The sequence below is a fragment of the Lissotriton vulgaris genome, chromosome 11 (assembly GCF_964263255.1).
Source record: "Lissotriton vulgaris chromosome 11, aLisVul1.2, whole genome shotgun sequence".
Taxonomy (NCBI): Eukaryota; Metazoa; Chordata; class Amphibia; order Caudata; family Salamandridae; genus Lissotriton; species Lissotriton vulgaris.
In genome coordinates this window covers 350,012,531-350,032,538 of record NC_141699.1, presented here as the reverse complement: position 1 = coordinate 350,032,538, position 20,008 = coordinate 350,012,531, and the positions used below count along the sequence as shown (strand labels likewise).

Genomic DNA, 20,008 nt, shown 5'->3' with positions numbered 1-20,008 from the left:
CGGGCCGTTGGGCCTATCGGCGCCATTAGGCCTACGCCTCATGGAAAGAACTCCATTCAAGAGATGCCCGGTATGTCAAGCGAAATTCCCTCATAGCGACCATCACGAGGTTTGCAACCTCTGTCTATCGCCGGAACGCGATGAGTAGACCTGCACAGCCTGTGCCTCCTTCCGATCGAAAAAGACCATTCGGGATCAGAGGGCCCGTTGACACAAAATGAGGAAATCAGCGCCCGCACCGGAGGCCATGTTTGAGGGGGAGATCGGCCAAGAGGACGACTCCGGAGAAGAAGATCCACTCGAAGATGTCTCCGAGGACGAGGCTCCACTCGTCGCCGAGGAAGACTCGCCTGATCTCCAGATCATATCCAGATCATATCGGGAGCAGATGATTCGATTCCATCTCGACAACCCGTGAGTACCCCTGCCCCTGCACAACATACACTACCCAAGACAAAGGCAGCGGTCGGCACTCCGCCCATGGGGCCCAGTCGAGACCGAAATTTACCCTCAGACGCCCCGCCTTCGGGCTCGGCTCCGAGGAAAAAGACTACGCCTTCCGGTGCTTTGGCACCGAAAAAGCCACATGTGCCAATTCCACCTCCTCCATTGGCACTACATGCCAAGAACAGATGCATACTGGTAAGTAGCATTTTCCTTTTCAGGAATTTCAGAATCTGAATTCAATTGATGGGTGCTTATCTGTGTACCTCCCCACCTTCCACTTGTTTGTCAAATGATTTAGAAATCTTCATAACAGATGATTTATTAATTGGGTGTTAGTGAGACACTAAATCTCCCATCTGTGTGCATCTTTAGAAATCAAGAGGCAGAAAGAACATAATCTTTGTTCTGATTCAATCTTCTTTGTGCATGGAGTAGGGGATGTGTTGTCTGAGATGGACTTGGTTACAAACGCTTTATGTGGGGTCTCTTACATTTTGCAACTTTAAATGATCTTACATTCACATGATGTAGATTATTCCAGCTTGCCATTGATTGGCTCCAAAAACTTTGTATTGAAAGTATAATGACCCCCCCACTCATCTGTCCTCTTCAGATTTTATTTTCTGCTATCTGGTTCATAAATATATGTCTGCGAATCAAATTAGCTTGTAACTGCTTTAGAGTATATTACACTGACAACACCTGACAGAGTGACATCTCACTATTAGAAGCTTTGGCTTCAGTGGGTGCTGCAGACTTAAATAATAGCTCTTGCTGTGGGTGGTATAAAATTACTCCCAAATTAGTTGTTGCTATGCTTTATTGGGCAATTTCAAGGATGGTTAGAATAGAGGTATTGCCCTCTATATCTATGAGCAGACTTTTTCTGTTTGTGTGCCGCGGGACCATGACTAGACCTGGTGTCAAACCTTTACAGCTTTACAGCTGAACACCTTTAAAACACAAATAGAAACATTGGGCTTTTTTATGTGATGGTGTGAGCGCTGGTATTGAATGCTGTACAGCTTATGGAGCAGGCTTCACAGGATTCTATTGAAATTGCAGATGTTCAAGAGGCCATATTCACACAGGAGACTTCAGGTGAGAAACAGGATACAGACTTCCAAATTGCAGACCCACTAAGTTCTGATCCTTGAGGGTTTTTTTTTTTACTTTGCCTAAAAAACAAAGTTTACAATGTCTCTTAAAGATAGAACATCAAGGCAAAAGATACCTTAAACAAAGAGCGTACGGTCCCCTGCGCGAGTAAGCGACATCTTTTTAGCCCGAAGAAATAGTGTTTTAAGACCAATTCTCAGATGTATGTGCTGTTAGTCCATTAATATGAAAACAAAGTTCAAGATTACTACTATGCAAGAGATCACATGACCACTCAAAGCAGGGTACTTTCTAGCTACAATCAACTTAAAGGATGCAAACTGTACCATACCAATACTTCCAAACTGTCATTTGGTGTGAGATGTTGGAGTTCCTCAAGAGAACACTACTGATGGTTTACCTCAACAAAAATGGAGGTGCTTAGTTAATATAGCTTCCCATAAGTTGTTTGGTACAGGCCAGCCAAGAACAGTGCATGACAGTCCAGCATTTGCTTTAAGAACACAACCTCGATTTAACTGACTTGGCAGACAGTCATGCGACAGACACAACTGGAAACTCCGTGAAGTAATGGGGTGATCATATCTCTATATACTGTGGACAGCATCACATAGATTTGTTTGGCACAAGGCAATGATTACCCCTGCAGGTATCAACTGCTGAAGTCTCTGAGCAATGTATGGTAGCTCATTTGGTCAACAACTTTGCACACACCTTTCCCCTGAAACATATACTACAGGACGTCAATGTAGATTTTATAAGATAACTTTTTGTTCAAATGGCACTCAAGAGGTTCCCAATTCACAGGCTTTGTAGAAGAAGTATAGAATGAATTTAAGGCAAGAGGAAGTGTAAAGACCTTGAACTTAAAAATGGGTCCTCTATAGGCTTTATGGGCTGAAGGGGTTCTTCTGAGGAATGCTAATCAGTTCTCTCAGATAGTCAACCTTTCTATTACTGAAGATGTACCTCTGGTATGGGCCTGCAGGCACCTGTTTTATGCTACACCCTCACACGTATGATTTGTAGGTGTTCATACAGCATTATAATATCTGTGTTCAGGTGATCGCTCAGATACAGTTTAAATACCAGTATACCATAGATATGAATTCCATCCTGGTAAGTCTCCGTTAAATTGAGAGAAGGAGGAGGAGTGGTCATGTTAATAATCATTGACACCTGGACTGCATACAACTGTCTTCCTTCATGCGTACAGATGAGCAATACAACAAAGTTATTGATATATGAAGGCAGGGCTTACTTGCCAACCAGAGTGGTGTTGTTCCTACTTATATCTGAAGTATAACTAACTTTATGGGCCAGAGCAAAACACAAATACTGAAGTATCATTGGTGCAAATTAAGTACAAAAAATTCACAGCCAATCATGATTGGCTCATTATCACCACCTTCTAGGCACAGAGACTCAACCTCATTTCTAATGTCTATTTGCAAGGAATGATCTAAACCATCCCAAATACTTAGTAAAGAGCCTCTGAAATTTAAAGCAAGGGTCTCAAGGGCACTCAATTAAATCTGTTCATATTATGCCCCTCCAAGATTAGTTGCAGGCATGAGGATTTAAGTTTTCACATTTAAGTAGATGATGCACAGCATATTTTTTGTCATACTGTAGGTACTAACATAATGTAGTCAAGAGAATGCAGTGGATTTTCCCAGTTTTAATGATTCAATAGTAAGTCTGTTTATAATTGACAGTGACATTTCAAATAGACCTGTGACTTCATGCTGTTGAATTATGCATTGAATGGTTGGAAAATATTGACTCATTAATTTATTAAACCTTCTGCATGAAAGTATTCAAAAGTTGAAATTGAGCCCCAAAACACACTAACTTCTATTAATCAAAAAACGTTTTTTCAGGGCACAAGCCCATAAAACCCACAAAAAAATAAAATTTATTATACATAAAAGGTTCAGAGCAGATACAAATGTATCTTCACAGTAATAACAAATGCCATTGTCTAATTGTCCCTCCCGATAAGGCTCACTCGAAATATCACAGTTCCTCAAGATTCCTATGATCTATGATTACCCCAGACCACAGTGCACACAAACAATTCATCAACCGTGGGAACAGTTGTAAAAGTGTTTTGTGTATAAATAAATACATTACACTAAATGTTCAATGGACTCCATGGTGTGAGCACAATAATTGCAAGTAGCAACATCACTCGATTTGAGCATGCAATTTGGAGGAGAAAGTTTTTTTACTCTTAATTAACTTTATTTATAGAATTTTCTATACCAAACATAGCACAACATTTAACAACTATTACCTATATCCAGGTGGCCGAGGAATACAAGATCAGACACAGCAATATCACAGTGCCCCCAGTTATAGCTCCAACAAATTGGCCTCCCAGGGGTTTCCCTGCCCTTGTTACACATTCATCAACTTCCTGCCTCTCTCAGGGTGACCTCCCTCACCTCTTGCCGGACATTACCCAGACCCCAGTCCCGTCCTCAAGGATCTAAGGCCCCTGTGTCCCTAATGGGGCCCCATAACTTTTCAAAATTCTGTTGGCACCTCCGTGCTTGGTATACCAATTTAGCAACCTTCATGCACCAATCTATTTGCTTCCCAGGCCCTCAGGGATGGGATCCTGTCTCGCCCCCAGGATCTGATCACATCTCACCAGTCAACTATGATAGCGATATTACAGAATAAAAGTGTGCAACTATCCAATGTTTGTTTCCCCAAATGCCCTGGACCACCAGCTGATGTGCAAGTTTTATGGTAAAGCCGAAAACTGATGATATCCGATGACCCCCCTCAAAAACAGTGGAACTTGGGGCACCCCCAAGGCTTGTTGATCAGAATACCCCGCTGCTGGCTGCCTTTTTGGCAGAAATAATTGTCAGACTTTCCCATACAGTACAGCCAGGTCATTGTCCTGTACGCCCTATGTAAAAGCTTAGGCTGAATTAGCTGGAACCCTGCCCACATGGCCCCCTTCCTTGGTATGCCCCACTCCAGTCATCGTCCTTCAGTCTGCTGAGATACCGTTCTTATTTGTCTCTAAGGCTATCCAGCGGGAGGAGGCTGTTGTGCAGAAGTGCAGAATGCAGAGTAAATCTGGGACACAGCATGTTTTGAGTCCATGGGGATCCTAGTGGTGACTCATCTGGAGCCTCACTCAAGAGGTTTGCATGACTTTGCTGCAAATGGGTTACTTGTTGGTATCAAAGAAGCTGACTCCTTGTCAGTTCAGACTGCTTTTGCAGCTCCTTGAATGCTATCATCCCAAGTCCCATTTTTTTGTGGCCCTCTATATCTCGCAGCCCTTGCATGATGCATGGGGAGGAGAAAGCTTTCACAGGTAGAATACCAAGCCTGAACTTAACCTAAAGGCTTTTTGAAAATGGGGGTTGAATCTCATCAAGAAACCATTCAAACTTAGGGATAGAGTTATGGGTCCAAAACTGATCAATGTGATTCCCTCTCTTGGTTGATTGATACTGCTGAGCCGTAATAAAGCCCCAATAGCTCTGTACGAGGATATTGGGTTTTACCTTTTTGATGGTCGAGGGATCAAGCCACATCAACTGCATTCCTATTCTAAAAAAAACTGACTTTTACATTTTGGAACCATAATATTTTTAGATTAATGTTAAGGTGCAATACTTTGACCAATTCTCTTTTGTACGATTCCAACTTGTGATGAAGCCACAACCATATCCAGAGGATACAAGACCTCTAGACAGCAAAATGTTTAATGGTCTTCATCCCAATAGCAAATATCAGGGGTAAAGTTTGTGAGCTCTGGGGAGGCTAATAATGATTTCACTAAATTAATCTCCTTTGAGCACAAATAACCCACATCAGCATTTACCCAGGTCTCCCCTACATATATTGCCATAGATTGAGCCTTCATCTTGTACACTTGGAGGGCAGATGAGACAGGTCTAGTATGTGTGCCCCTGTGTAGTTTCAAAATCGCTGCTGCTCTATGCTGGACTAGAAGGCTACTTTTTAAAATTTGAGGACCCTATGATATTGAACTGGTCACCCCAATTCATGGATAATCAAAGGTTTTTACATTTTCAAGAGCCACATTTCCCAGTCTCAGTTTTCCCCTATGGCCTTTGTAGGTATGAATACTATATAGATAGTCTTTTTGTGTTAATTTACAGCCCTCCAAGGTTACAGAATGCATCAAACTTATTTAAAAGAGATTGCAACACAGGGGAATTCTGGAAAATAGAAGGGTGTCATCTGTGAATAGGAGTGAAGGATCTTTTTTTCCATTAAGTTCAAGGGAGTTGTTAACACAATTGTTCAAACACTGTTGATATAGAGGAAAAACAATGTGGGTGCCAGGACGCACACCTAGCTGACCCGTCTATGAATTGGGATGGGGATAATTACCTCGCTCATCTTGCCCCTTCTAACCGGAGCATAGTTGAAATGATGTAGTCTAATTAAAATATGTAGTAAATGCGATCAAACTCCCATTAAACCAAGGGCCTGTCATATTTTTTGGGGAGGGACCAAGTCAAAGACGGCCCTTTGATCAACCAAGGCTAAGCACAAATGGTCTTTTTACAGAGTAATATATTTCCATGTTACAAGTGAGAAATGAAAAACTTGGTCAATACTGCTAGTTTTGGCATGGGAGCCATCCTGAAAAGGGGATACATTCTGGGCACTATCTACCAGTCATGGAGTTTGTCCAGAAGTTACTTTTTAAAGTTTTTCTGAAACATTTTCAAGAAGGTTTTTAAGGCCTATTATTCCCAGGGACACCCTGGTCCTCCCTTTTTGTAGATTAGCAGGTATCTGGTAAATCAGTCCTATCGAGGATAGTTTTGCTAATAAATTGATTTAGGGCACCCAAACAGCAAATTCCGATCTATATAAGTCCCCCGGAATCATGTCCGGGCCTGGAGCCTTTACCCATTCAAAAATCCTATGGCTATGACGAGGTCGGTGTGCGTAAAGGATATCATCCCCTTAAAGCGAAATACGCTCTTCCAACCTCCCCCTAGATCGATCCCCTTCCTGTCTAAACCATGCTGCCAAAGGCTCGAGTGCCAGCGCAAGAAGCATTGGGGACAATGGGCACCCCTGACGTGTCCCTCTGTGCAATGCAAAGGCTCTGGAGATTACCCCATTAACTCGCACTCTGACCATCAGGGCAGTTTATAACAATCTGATCCATTGTTGCAATCATGGGCCTGTGCCCACCTTTCCCAAAACAACAAAAAAGTACGTCCATTCAATGCTGTCGAACACCATCCACGCTTCTAGTGAGAGGAGGGTGGCTAGGACATCTGGTTGCCTTTGAGTCATGTACATGACTCCATATAAACGTCTCCGTTTTAACCTTGTGCTCCTATTAGGCATAAAGCCCGATTGATCCGGGTGAATAAGGATTGAAAAACTGGGCCCAACCGTTTCGCAATAATTTTGGCTAAGACCTTAGCTTTGAAATCTAAGCGGGATAAGGGTCTGTAGGAGCTACAGAGGTCGTGCGGCTTTTCTTTTTTCGGAAGAATGACTATAATTGCCATTTTCAAATCCTCCAGAAGTTGCCCCACTTCGGATGCTTCCTGAAACATGTCGAGCATGTATGGAGCCAAATTGCTGCCACACATTTAAACATTTTTGTGGGGAGCCCGTTCAGGCCCGCCGATTGCAAGTCTCTCATGGCATTCTCAACTTCCTCCAGGTGGAAATCAGAATCGAGCGCTTCCCGGTCCTCCGAGCCTGGAGTTGGAAGAAAAATGTCACTAAGAAATTCAGTGCATTCTGGCTCCGCCTGTGCAGATTGGGATTGGTAAATATTTTCATAATAATTGGTGAAAACTTCCGTTAAGGCAGCCCCCGTGCCACCCTGCGTCCCCTCTTCAGACCGAATCTCGAACCCCCAATTATGACTCCATTCCCTTCGTTCCAGCCAAGCAATCAGTTTATTGGCTTTGTCGCCCAGACCGTACACTCTGCGCTGTGTGGCGATTCCATGTTCCGGGGCCGGGTCTTCCGGGAGATCTCGTAGGGATCGTTTTTTAATGTTAAGGGAGTGCTTAAGCCCCCCCAAACTCCCCACACTTCAATTATGCTGAGCTCCAGGGCAAGTATTTCCTGTTCGAGTTCCTCACACTGACGATGGTTTTCTTTGCGTTGAGCACCGCACGATGCCTGCACAAAATCCCTCACAACCTCAAAGGACACCGGCGGTGCCAATGGAACCAACATTTTCAGTAAAGTACAGCTCCGTGCGTACCTCAAAACGCTCCCGGAATTTCTGGTCCCGAAACATAAAGGGGTCTAACCTTGGCAGAAGAGACCCATCACAAACTGTCCCGTGGAGTTGTACCTCTACCGGTTAGTGGTCGGAGATACCCTGTGCCTTGTGGCACCCACCCTGAAAGAGACCCGCAGCGATAGTGTGTGTGAAAATAATATAATCCAATCGAGCCTGCTGCCATGGGCCGCCAAAATATTAGTATAATGTCAGGATCTGAGGTTGTGGCTTCTCCAGAGATCCACTAGTCCCATGGCCCATTTAAAGGAAGACAGTGGACTGGCCCTTTACCCCAGAGGTGAGATTTTCCCTATCTATTTCAGGTACAAGAGTATCATTCATGTCCCCCCTCCCCCCAAGAGCAATACTCCGGATGGGAAATCCAGCAGAAGCTGGCTTAGAGCAGGGAGTGTGATGTTGTGCTGTCGCAGAGGAATGTACACTGAACATATATTCACCACCTGGCCCTCCCAAGTTCCTGACGGGGCCGCATAACGACCCAATTGGTTGCACCATGTGCGCTCTTTCACAAGAGAGCTCATATTTTTATTGATTATCGCCGTGCCCCTGGACCCTGACGTAAAGCCAGCGTGGGCCTGGAGTGTGTAACCATGCCTATTAAGAGTCAAGTACTTATTCCCCCGAAGGTGCGTCTCCTGGAGGAAGACAAATAAATCTGGGGAGTGCCTGCGAAAATACTGAAGAACCATTGTACATTTAATTTTGTCCCCCAGGCCATTGCCGTTCCAGGAGAGGATAGTCAGTGTCTTGTTAGGTCTTGTGGCCATGTGGTCAGGTAACACACACCCTCCCCTCCACCCAGGCAAGAGAGACCCCCCTACTCGCAGCAGGACCTACCCCGTAGAAAATTGTCATCTGACACAGACAATACAGCATTACATCTGAAGCAGAAATCAAACAGTGAACCATGCTCAAAATAGAAACACCCCTAACAATGTCCCCCACCCTGCAACCCTGCACTGTAGGTCTGAAACTACCCGCATCCCCTCTAGCAGAGCACCTGTTGCCCCAGTAACCAGTAAAGTAAAGTAGGGCTGTCTGACACCCACTAGACAATACCCCCTCCCGGGCCTCCTGCCCCACCCACCCACACCTCGTGTCGCTGGAACATATAATACATTGTCCCATACTGACGTGCCTCAGTCTACTGCCACCCAGGATCATAAAATCCAATAGAAGGCATGAAGGACAAGCACCCAGGGTCCTTAAGGTATACAACTGTAATCAACAGTGAGTCCAGACTCTTACTACCCCGGAGATCGAGCGTCGTTCACAGGGTTTCCAGACCAGGAGCTCCTGGATCAGGATACAGACATTTCTTCTTCTCTGCGTCTAGGTGGAGATTCAAAAGTGCGAAAGCGACTTCTGCGCCAGTCCCCTTCAGTGCGACGATTGGACGAACGATGGGAGCCCCCATCCAGCCATTGTGTAACCTACGTAGGTGATGTGAAGAACAACAATTTGTCACTGTCAACGACTTTAGGCTTGGCTGGGAAAAAACTCCTATATTTTATCCCTTTCTCTCGAAGGGCTCATTTCATCCCATCGAACATATGCCGCTCGTGCTGTCAAGTCTCAAAGGGTAGGTCTCCACACACTCTTGCCGTCTGCAGAATGGCATCCTGGTCTCTAAAATTGAGGACGCGCACAATGATCGTCCGAGGAGGAGCCCCAGGTTTTTGGCTTTCGGATCTGGCACTGTGCGCTCTCTCCACAGTGAAGAAGGTAGACAGTCTCTTAGGCTTAAGGTGGTTCAGGATAAGATCTTCAATAAAAAGATCCATGGATGAGCCCTCCGCCTCCACTGGCGCTCCCACTACCCTGATGTTGTTGCTGCGGGCCCTCCCTTCTTGGTCATCCAGCCTCACTGCCATTGGCTTGTGTTGATGCGCCAGTTTCCGTACTCGTTCCTCCAGCTTACGCGTCCCAGATTAGAGCTCCCCTGCATTTTCTTCCATCGCTGTGACTCTCACCGAGGTTTTCAGAATATCCGCCCTCATTAAGTTAATTTCAATGGTGACCTTATCAATTTTGGTCTCTAAGGTTTCCCCCAATGACTGAATTGCCGACATAATTGAGCCAAGGGACGTCTCTTCCCCCTGTTTTCCTAAACGTCTCTTCCCCAGCCATTTTTTCCCCAGTTGCGCCTTCCTCATGTGCTAGCTGGCGTGGAACAGCATACTTGTCCAACTTATTCGTCTGCACAGCAGCAGGGGCCCGCTTCGGCTTGGTCATGATCAACTGCACGCTATCAGGGAACAAGGACCTCCCCACCACACCAGCCAGCTGCGTGCCAACCCCGAAGCGTCTTAGGCCCGTCTGTCAGACGCAATCACTCCTGTGTATCTGGCATCGATACACTCCACACAACTGGCCAGCGGTGCAGGTGGGCTCCACAGTATGCTCACGCTGGGATTTGCAAAGGGGACACTCTGGTGGAAGAGCCGCATGGCGGCACACCCGACAGATCGTTGTCTCTCAGGACCCATCACCATCCACACACTGTAGCCCAGTTATTATCACTATTTCTCCCAAGCGCTGATGCCTCGTTGTCGCCTGCGATGTACAAGGCTGGCAAGGACTCTTCGAAAGTCAAGGGTAGACCCTCCGTTTCTCCCGCTAGGCAGGCCTCACCTCAATTATTTGTCATGGCATAGACAAAGCAGCACGCACCAGCAGTCAGCAGCGGCACGACGTGGGGTCTCCACCTCTAATAGTACACTTTCCAGGGAGCCACGCCCCACACGTATTGGCCACCTGCGGCCCCACTTTTCAGGCTGCCGTAGTAGAAGTCCCGGATTACACCCCCTGAATGCCGATCCATCCTCTCCCAACGTTGTCAGGAGAAACAGGGGGAAGGGAGGCCCTCTCAAACGCCATCGCAGTCCTGGTGAATCACGAAGGGTGGCCCCCTCGCTGTTCACCAATGCTCTGTCCACAAATGCGGGCCACACCAGCGTAGCTTAGGAGCCACCGGTTGCTCACCTAGGCAGATGGCAGACCCTGGGGAGCTCTATGCCAGTAGCCCACCGACAGCACAGACTCCGGGATGTTCCGTCGCGGTGTGCCGCTTGGCAGTTGTGAAGTCCCGTGGATTGGGGATAGCCACTGCAACTGGAGTCAGTATTTACTAAGGTACTGCACTCCGATTAGCAGGGATTTGGTCGGTGTAATGGTTGCAGGCCTCAGGCAGTGGATCTCGCATGGCAGAGATCCCGGGCCGAACGTTCCACAGGCAGCTAGCGCTCAAGCGCGACTTCGCCCCTTGCCATCCCGAGCCTCTCCGCAACCGCCGGAAAAGCCTTGCGACTCCACTCAAGACTCGCTGCACCGTCCGGGGTCGTAGATGCCTCCCCCACCTCAGGATGAGTACAGGAACATAACGCCGGTCATCTCTCCCTTCCAGCAGCTGGATCAATGTCTGATCTTGTGGGTGAAGGCGAGAGCCGGGACGGAGCGAGAAGATTACGCCGCCATCTTGGCTGACACCAGACCACACCCCGATAAACCCCCCATTTATACTAAGAATTACATGTAATCGGCCAGTGGCAGAATTTTGCTATCAACGGGATCTATATCCTATGGGTGACCTATATGTCAAAGATTACCTGTGGTATGTCAGTGCCAAAATCTGCCATGGTTGTACCCCACATATGCCACAGTTGTTCTCCCGTACAGGAAGAATTACTACCGGTGCTAGCACCAGCATTTGCCATAGGTGCCCCTTATGTGAAGAATCCATAAGCTTGCCAGTGTTTTATCATGAGTGCGTATTGAGCCAAGAATTACTCACAATATACCAGTTTCAGCAGCTTCAATGTCCTTAAAGAATAATACAATAGAAAAGCACTGTTGAGCATGAACATGCTACTCTGGAAGGTCATGGCTAGTAAACAAACATAAAAAGAGCAAGAGACAATTCATCTGTGCAGCCAGCTGTACATCCTTCTAACTTACCTATCAAAAACAAAAGGTATGGCCAGTATGTAAGCAGAGATGATCGGACTCCTGTGCTACACTGCCACCCAGAGTCCCATCTAGGCACCTTATTGTAAGAATCCTCTACTTCATGGACAGGAACAACCTCTTAAGAACAACCTGTCTTAAGGGGCTCTGTAACTCCCTGAGAGTTTCAGCTTGCCCTGATACACGAGGAAGGTGCAACAGAACTGTAAACCCTTCTAGGATGGAAAGCAAATGCTCAGAGCCATAAACTACATGCTTCTGCATCAGCCTAGTTGAAGGCGATCCACAAGAACAAAGCACACTTATTTGAGTCCCCCCACAGTACAGGCCGAGGTGGAAAGGAGAAAGGACTTGAGCGGCTCACCGGCGGCTGCAGCCTTATCACATACAGTCTTCCAGTTCCCACAAGGGAGAGGCAGATAGTCAGTGGTGCCTCACAATGTTCCACTTGTCAGCAAAGACTTGGGATCAGTTGCTGCAGATTTAGACTGGAACACTAAATGCATGTGACTGAGCTGCTTATTCAGAACGTGTACTCTCTCTCCTCTTCCCTTTGGGGTTTAGGAAAAGATGAGTATGGTTTTACTTTCATTCAATGTTTCCAAAGGTTTACTGCTTGATGGTTATAATGTTGACAAGCTTTACTTTGCAGCCGGGGGCTTGCCAGTTGTGACTACTGTTGGTTTTGGCAGGGGTGGAAGAAGCCACATTGGAGCTTCCTGCTTCTAGTCTTTTTGTTCATAGGGCTAACACTCTTTCCTAAGATAAAATGATGCAGAAATTGGGCAACAAATGCTTGTGGGGCAGATGTTTGAGAGGGGAAGACTTGATTGGGTGGGTGGTAGGTAGTTTGTTATTACTTGGTCCTTTAGAGTGTCATAGTATACAGGGCTGTGTCAAATTATGTTGTCATTACGTAAGGCATCCATGGAATATGTAAATGGCCAGTGACCAATAGCATCCTAATCGGGATTGTCATCCGCTTTAATGACTGGTTTTATAGGGAACCATCCTATTGTTTTCTAAGCAACTTCCTTGTTCTTATTGCTCCAAGAAACTCACTTGTTAGGTACTAATTGAACGTTCCTGGGGCAGCACAGGTTCACATGTGTATTGCACTTCAGATTTACTGAGGGTTACTGGGGAAGGGTTGTCGTTCTCATACTCGGGTCATCTCCCCTTGTAATCTCTAAATTGTTGACAAATGGTTTGGGTGAGATATGTTGTGTTGACAGGCACACTGGAAGGGAAGCATTGGACCTTTCTTAGCGTGTATGTTACATTTCATTGTTTTCTGAAACACCCAGGTCATTATAGGCCTGCTAGGCTGACACCCTCGAGTAAAGATGATCATAGGGACAGAATTCCCTGCAATTATGGACAAGAACCTGGACACAGGAGGTTCCCAGGCACCTACTGCCATAGATCTGATATCCTACTCGTATGGGAATATGTGAAACAGTGATGCTTGCATTTCCCTCTTGGATTATTTTTTCCACTACTCTTTTGATTTGGCTTGGCTAACAGAAATCGAGATTCTGTAGAGACGTCTGGCAGATCACCCCACGTTGGAGCTATGAACATGCCTGAGCTGGGGAAGTTCGGAGGTATAGTGCAAGTGAATGTCTTGTGTCTCTAGAATGATGACTTCTCAATGTTTCTCCTGGGAATAGTAAAACTCCTACCTAACTTGCATTAGACAAACATAAGGGCTGAGAAGCAGCTTCAGAATCATTCCTGTAAGGTGTGCACTCTGAATAACAATACCGATCCTTGTGATGGAATTTACCCAAATATCAGATTGACCTGCTCGAGGGCCACTTGTTTCCCCGACAGCCATAATGGATCGACGACAGTAATAGAAATTACGTTGCGGTTTTAATAATAAAAGAAAACTGAATCACACCAGCATTTTTCAATAAGACAATATATCAATATTCCAGCGCTACATGAACTCAACTCACTTCTTTTTCTAGACCTTTTGAGCCAGACCTTTACCTCTTTAGCTTGTCGTTTTTAAGATTAAGCCTGATGATATACCCATTGGGTTAGACATTCCCTAAGATTGTGGGACTGTTTCCACAATTAGACTGGTGTCTCCTTCAAATCTTCTGTCCTGATGATGACCCCTTTCTGATTCATTTGGCATTGTGGGTCGAAACTTCAACAATTTTTCAAATGTAGACTGTCTTTAATTTGATGGTGGAGCGCAACACCCTTAACACGAATATCTTAAATAGCATTGTACTATCCCTGTCAGTCACATGTATATAGTATTGTATATAACAATAGTGCACTATTTATTCACCACATTACTTCACTGAGGCATAACCAAATAGGAGCACCTCAGTTTAGTATTTGATATTACTTTGTTTGGAATAATAATGTGTTGAAATGAGAATAAATACATTAAATGTATAAGAAAACCTTATTTTTAAGACTGGTTTCTTAAGAAACTATTGCCTTGCAAGTCAAGTTCTACACTTCCCTGTAGGTACCATTTGTGGTATTAATCTGAGACCTTTAATAAGGCACCCCTCCTGAATAGTAAGCAGGACAATCTTGATGATTGATGAGTTGAGTATACCTCTTCAAAATGGTTGTGCTCACGAAAATGCTACATACACCCATGAATTCTCCTTAAGAGGTAGCACACAAAGAATTTTCTTTGTATCCAATTACCATATGATGGTTGGGTGAACTGGACATGGGCAACTTCCAGCTTTATATTTGCGAATCCTACCTCTCAATGATTAACACTTGGCTCCTAACAAAACGGATAATTTGGCCTTACATCTGGAACGTGACCTGTTGAAGGGCTCCTATATTGACCTCCAAATCCACCGGTTCTCCACTCTGTTACCAATTTGAGTTTGACACACTGGAAAAATGCCCATAGGAGGATAGACTGTGCAAGCTAACTCATGAACCCCCTTTGTATGCGGTAGATTGCAGTCCCAGGAGGCGGCATTAGAGAGCTTTAGAACATCGGATCTTAACAAGACCTCCAAGCTACTTTACATATGGAATAGCAATCACATTATATCATTGGAAATATTGCAAGAAAACTCTGAGCTTCAGAACTCACAGTTCTACAAATATATATAGAACTACGATATATATTAGGACATTATGAGTCAGAATTGGCATCCCTGCGGAAATTGAATGGACGGAAGCCAAAATGGGCTCCTGTACACTGATGATCTCTGCTCGCCTCCAGTTAATCCAATTCAAATTCTTTCACAGTGTCTATTATATGTCAGATAAACTATAGATGCTAAGCAAACGTTATCTACTAATGCCCAGTAATTCAGGCTGTTGGGACACTATCCATAAAACCTTATTCAAGAATTATACATAAAAATAGGATTATTCTGAATCATGGAATGCCTGCCAGTTTGTTTTGTACTTGCTCCATGTGACATTGTCACCCTCCGCCCCCTTAGGGTTTTCCGTTATTCAATTTCATGATCAGCATTTTTTCCCAATTGTCAGATTACACTCAGTTTTTCTGATCTTTCCATCATTTATTTTGAGGTTTGTGTGTTGCTATTCCGTTGCATTTGTACCAGTAGTTTCCACATATCATATGGAACTACGAAGTGTCCATAGTTTGTTTTTACAAGTACCACGTGACATTGTCACCTTCCGCCCCATTCCCTGGTTTCAAAACGTCGTCCTTCTGCATACCAGTACTCGCTAACTGCAGATTGCTTTCCGAGTCTTAAATCCTCGAAGATCATACTCAAACTTGATACATTCTCACTGTAATATCTGAGGACCTTTTTACTATTTTATGTCACTCGTTACAACGTGTAACTCCATGTTTTTATACTGAAATTCGGTTTATTATCAGGATCCTGATTGTTTGTATCCTCCGTACCTTCCTTTACTCGCAACGCATGCTAGATACAGTTGATATTTAGGTAAGCCTTCATGAACGCTCATCATCTTGGCATACCGGCACACTTTCTGGGTTCTTTTGAGTTTCATGGACCTTGTTCTTGTTTACAGTCATACCGCTTCTATTTTGAAAGCGCAACACATTATATGCCGATTGCGTTACGTGCCATGGTGAGTGTTTCCTGTATCTTCCCCTTTGCACCTCATTTGAGATAACGAGTGATGGGGATCTTTTCTCAGCACGAGTACATGACACACTCCATGTATCGGATTTATTTCAGCAGTTTGCTAATTCACATGATCCCATTTACTTTTCATTCTAGCACTTCTTTCGGTGTTCTCTCTGCTCTATATTTATTCTGACCCTATGGTGTATAAGGTTTGTGTTTTATCAACAATTTATATTCTGCTATATGCTGTTGAGTTAATAGATTCCACTAATAATATTTTGACATTGTGAGTAACTTCAGGATATTTATTATAGGTTTGCCCCTGAGGAAGGGACTTTTTGTCCCGAAATGCGTTGGGCCGCACACTAAATACAGATGAAGAGCTGTACTACTACATTCTCGAAATTTTCAAAGATTATATATCATGTTTTTGCATCATTAAGAGAAATTAATGCTATGCATTACTAATCACAGAAATATTGTTTCTGCATTATGAATGTTACCATATGACTTGTACTGATTAATTTTTTGAACAAACTGAATATAATGACAGTATGAACATTTGTCTAGCCTTGTTTATTTTTATATAAGAATAGGGTTTTGGGATTAAATAAAACCCAGCGAACAGTACATGGTACTAGTAGGTGCTCCTACTATTATTACCGCCCCAGGAAATATAGAGCCACATGGGACCGCTTTCACAAAATCAGGCCCTGAACACACAGTGAGCTTGGTGAGTAGCACAGGACTCTAGCCAAATACCATTGTATGTAATGGCAGTTTTTAGTTTGTTGTTGATGTGATAAAAAAAACCTCTAAAAATGGTATATAACTATTGTACAGTCTGGCCCTTCCACCAGAAAGTAAAATATGTTAAACCTAGTTGAATAAGGTTAGGTGTGATATTTAAAAGTGTGCAGCCCTTTTAACAGAACTTGAAAATAAATTAGTCAAAGGATAAACCTTTGCATGATAAAAATAGTTTAAATCCAAGCATTGACAATTGGATATGTTTTTAATTTGCACCTATTGATGGTGTACAGTAGGTTGAGAAGACCTAGACAAAAGCCAGTATTGGACTGATCAAAGGCGTGCATTTACCGCACTTGAAGTTCATAAGTTCATGCACAATTCAAAAGCATTTAGATCTTGCACATTCTTAAATCATTGAAAAATGTCATTAATCGACTTATACGTTTTAACTCTCACCATATCAAGATAACCCTACAGTATTGATGTGTGGATACAGCTTTCATTGAATGACCGCATTTTGTTTTCTGGGGCGAAGTTATTTTTAAACCGCTGTTCTTCGCAATATTACTTTAACATTGGATAACGGGTTGCAAAGGATGTATAGGTTTGGTTTACAGTACAAAAGCTGAGATTTAAATGAACAAGTATGATTTGAGTTTTTTACGTTTTAAAGGCTCATGGCTAGAGGCAGTTGACCAGTGAGAATGACGTTAGAGTGAGGAACTAATTTTCCAAGCTTCCATCTGGTAATGATCCATAATTCGTGGTATTGATGTTGTGTATGGAACTTGAGGTAAATTCACAAAATTTGTACAATTTCCTTGAATTATTGAAAGGTTGCAGGTATTGTAGTATGTTTGTAAATTCTGGGTTTAAACCTTTGGAGTGTGTGTGGTTGAAACAGCTAAAGACATATAATGTATGTGTGAGTATGTGTGCATGTTCAACAGTTAAGAATTGCTCCCTAAAAAGCATTTTGCTGCTTATGTAGTACAAAATCAAATTTAAAAACAAACAGTTACCATGTTCCCTTGTGCTACTCTTAATTTGTGAGCCTGGCTTGAAAAATCTAATTTTGAAAATGCGAACCAACAATAATTGAAGCAACCAATTTCATGTGACAGCATGCTTTAATTAGTAGTCTTTTGCAGCATGCTGCCTCGCCTGTCTCTTGATGGGGCTTTGGTTAAGTTGTGTGAAACATTTTGGTTTGCAGGTTCACATGGTTAATAAGCTCAACCCACTGACCTTCTAGGAGACCTAGTCAATCTAGAGCTTATTAAGTGTACGACAACTGAGTATCTCCAGCTAAAGCAGCAGAGAAGCACAAACTAAACTAGGAGAGGAAGAAGTGGAAGGATAGGTCTGAAGGGTGGGGTTGGAGACGAGTAAGGAAGCTTTCTTCATAACAGCTATTGGCATTTGTATGCATAAAGAATGCTACAGTTAGTAAGCAAATCTGTAGTCTGTGTAATTCCAAGATCTACTTTGTTCACAACTACAACAGAATTACATGCTATGAAGATGCCACCTATAATTTCTAAAATTACCTTGTGGTATGGACAAGGCTTTACACCATTCTGAAAACTTTCAAGAAAGGTCCATCTTCAAGATTTAAGAAATCTATTTTTCTTCACACTCATCATATTCATTCTTGACTTTGACCAGTTAAAGCACACATTTTATTTAATCACATTTTATCCCAAAGATGTGGAATTTCCTACATACTATACTGATTTACAATGGTTCTCCTTGTACAACGCAACTTATAACTGTTTTCTTATTTGTATTTTCTTCCAGTTTTCTTGTTACCCAAAATGCACTTTACATGACGATTATGGACGGCTATGGGAAAATCGTCAGTTCTGTGATTTAGAGTTTATTCTAGGCGAAGTAAGTGAACTTCGACTAACGTTTAGTCCAAAGTTTTCTGACTGATTTGTCATTGTGTTGTGATTACAAAGTATCCGGTATGTGCAAATGGAACCTTGTGTTATTTAAAGTCTGTACATTTTGTTGCTTCTACACTTAGTTCTCACATCCTAGTGAAGACCAGGTTGTGAAGCAACGTATTTTAAGTCACAAGGATCATCGTTACCAGTAAATTCTCTTTGCACGTTTACGTGGAATGACATTACTAGGAAGGCACTGTTCAGTAAGTCATTTTCTAAATTTTAGCGTTGCCCAAGAAAATGTTTGATAATGATGCTCAAAGACTAGGCACCTCATCCTAGAATTTGTTTATCTTTATTGTAAAATTTAAAATGGCTTTGTACTCTTTGATGCATACAATAGCTCAGAGTACTTGCTGAGAAAGAGTTACCCACTGCACTGCACGCCTTTATCTTCCACCAACACCATTGTGGTACCCACTGCAGAACGCAGGAGTGTAAACCTCTTAAATATGGCCATTTCTCCTCCCTGTCTCTCAATTGCAGAAGGAAGAGCGGGTTAAAGGACACATAGCCCTTGTCACAGCACGATGTAGCTGGCTCCGGAGAAAAATAATGCAGGCGAGGGAGAGACTAAAGCAAGTAAGTGTATCATGTGTTTGCCTTTATAAAGTGCTATGAAATATAAAAGAAAGCTTCAGAGTAGAGCGTTTATCAACTTTGCTCCTTCTTTAATCTTCACTGAATTCATCAAATGCTTTCTTAATTAACTATGTTTTTGTACCAATCTCATCCCTTTTTTTAACTACCTTCTCTCTCCCTGACCCTCTTTTCTTAATTTACACAAATTATTATTTTCCATGATGCTTCTGGCACCCATTTCTCATTTGATGTGGTCCATGTAAAGCGCTCTGATATCCATTGTGGGGCAGGAATGCCCCTACAGCTGGACTGTAGAACACTATCCTGTTAGCTTCTTGTAGGTTGTGAGCACATAAATTGAGCTATGCTTTTTTTTTTTTTTTTTTTTTTTGCAAAGACCTACCTTTGTTCTCAGAAATGTGCCCTAATTGCATGCATTGAACGGTAATGCTGGAATGTTTTTTTTATGTCAAGAAGTGGGCAAGGAAATGAACGATTGGATCTTTTTCTAAAATTATCCATTTAGAAATTAAAACAGGAGTTGGAAGACGAGAGCCTCAATCCGTCTCAGAAGCAGGAGTCAGCAGGAAGTAATGTTAAGATTTCCGGGGTGCAACCCATGCTCGAAGTGGTAATACGTGATGCAGAAGCGCAACCATTTGAAGTCCTTATGCAGTTCCTGTACACGGACAAAATCAAATACCCACGCAAAGGTGAGCGCTCCAACTTTATTAAAACAGTCTGCTGGTCCAGCTTCATCTAGAGCGGATGCGTTTGTGCATTTGTAGACCTTTAGGAGAAATCATGCTTCTCTCCTGGGCAAA

General features: G+C 43.4%; 1 protein-coding gene across 3 annotated transcripts in view; it reads left to right on the top strand.

Annotated features, from left to right (window-relative positions):
• Positions 1 to 20,008, top strand: part of LZTR1 (leucine zipper like post translational regulator 1) — a 201,651-nt gene that overhangs the window by 59,537 nt on the left and 122,106 nt on the right. For all 3 annotated transcript variants that reach the window (XR_015300907.1, XM_086943316.1, XM_086943315.1), the window contains 3 exons: positions 18,451 to 18,543; positions 19,089 to 19,184; positions 19,711 to 19,897. Coding sequence is in view for 2 of the 3 variants with exons in the window: in XM_086943316.1 (XP_086799442.1) it covers positions 18,451 to 18,543; positions 19,089 to 19,184; positions 19,711 to 19,897 (376 nt within the window). In the remaining variant the exon portion in view is untranslated. The remainder of the gene's footprint in view (positions 1 to 18,450; positions 18,544 to 19,088; positions 19,185 to 19,710; positions 19,898 to 20,008) is intronic.